The 1,630-nt window shown below is 41.8% G+C and overlaps 1 protein-coding gene across 1 annotated transcript in view; it reads right to left on the bottom strand.

Annotated features, from left to right (window-relative positions):
- Positions 1 to 956, bottom strand: part of cbfa2t2 (CBFA2/RUNX1 partner transcriptional co-repressor 2) — a 36,630-nt gene extending 35,674 nt beyond the window's left edge. The window contains exon 1 of the mRNA XM_032513327.1: positions 748 to 956. Coding sequence (XP_032369218.1) covers positions 748 to 775 — 28 coding nt within the window. The 5' untranslated portion in view covers positions 776 to 956. The remainder of the gene's footprint in view (positions 1 to 747) is intronic.
- Positions 957 to 1,630: the final 674 nt, after the last annotated feature.

The following is a 1,630-nucleotide window of genomic DNA, read 5'->3' as shown; positions in this document are numbered from 1 at the left end:
ATTGCAGGACTGTACTATTGACCCCTGATGTAAAGCAGGCAGAAACCGCAGGCGAAAAGGGAGAAAAAAAACTCCTCCTGACATCAAGCAGCAGCTCCCGCCTGGTTTCACACCGCCTGGTGTTTTTGTCTTAAAAAGCTGTAAAGTCCAGATGGTGGAAAGAGAGAGAGAAAAAACTTTGCCTGGTGGATTAAGGGCTCCAAATCCTCCACTGAATAGACACATAGACCGAAAGCTGCTATTCAATTAAATGGGACCATAATAGCTGTCTTGTGGCTTTTTATAAGGGATAATGCAGCCAATAGAGTGTGTTATGCATAGTTTAGTTTCACTCTTTAATGGATCGTAATGAGCATAAGATCTCAGCAGACAAAGGGATGACTGAGTTTTTGTTTGGTCATTATAATGAGTTGATATGATCTGAAGTAACACATTCAAAGGTCTCCTCTGAGGACTTTAGCCTGCTCCGGGAGAAGAATCTGAAAATAATAGAGTGTTTTTTTTTTTTTGTCTGTCCACATTATGTAGAGGCTCATTATGAGGCAAATGCAGCCTTTTAGATGAGATTCTGGTCCGTAATATGTAAAACATAGAAATGAGATCAAGCGCAAACGGGCAATTAGTTTTAACTCAGCGTGATGTATTATACTGTAGTGTGCAGGTGCAAATGTGCACAGCCTATGTGTACATTATTTCGGGTAACAGTAAAGTGTGATGCATGTTAACCATAATTTAAGATCTACTTACAATTTACAGCACTCGGCATTCCGACCATGCTCCTCTATCTTTGAGTTTTCTTCCTCTTGGCAGAATTATGGCTGATACGATCAAAATCCTCCAGTGTATATTCTCAACTGGGCATATACTAGATTAAAAGACTTGAAAAAAAATATTTTGAATGAAATAGTGGAACGAAACCTGCAGGAGATGATCGATCCGGTCTACCACCAGGCATCAGGTATGTATTCCCTATAACGCTACAGAGAATATTGGAGTGGGCGGTACTAATTATCAGCATTTAAGCAGAAAGCCAATAACGCTCCGTTGTTACAGCAGGGAAACGTTGTCTCTGCAATGATTAACTCCAAGCGGCAACAATAGGACACCAGCGCTCAGCTCACATAATCCCCACAGCAGACACACTTCCATCGCCTTGAGCAAAGTCGTTTATGACCTCGACTTGTTGGTGTATATTGATTGTTGACTGTTTTTCACAGCCTAAATCTATAGCCTGGAATGCCTCCACAAATTGTCATTGAAACAAGCAAGGGTAGAGAGAGCCTGATGGAACGGATGCATTGCACTTGATAATATGTGGCCATGAGGGATGAATTATAATTTAAAATGTTGCACCATACAACCAAGCATGAAGGTAAAAACAAAAGTTGAATATCATGTGTGTCATCTGTTGAGCTTGCACGCAAACCTCTACAGTCAGAAGGCTCTGGACTCCATCCAGAGTCTCACATGTTATTCTTTTTTAAAAGCATAATATTTCAGTGTTGGCTGAGATGACTGTGAGCTATACTACCCCCAACACACACATAAACATCCACCATCATCTTTCCATCCTCCACCCCCCTACAGCCACCTACATATGCCACACGCTCCTGTCCTCCCCCTCCTCCCC

This window comes from Etheostoma spectabile, chromosome 4 (genome assembly GCF_008692095.1).
Source record: "Etheostoma spectabile isolate EspeVRDwgs_2016 chromosome 4, UIUC_Espe_1.0, whole genome shotgun sequence".
Classification (NCBI taxonomy): Eukaryota; Metazoa; Chordata; class Actinopteri; order Perciformes; family Percidae; genus Etheostoma; species Etheostoma spectabile.
The sequence above is the reverse complement of the archived record's forward strand: the minus strand, read 5'-3'. Positions and strand labels throughout refer to the sequence as shown.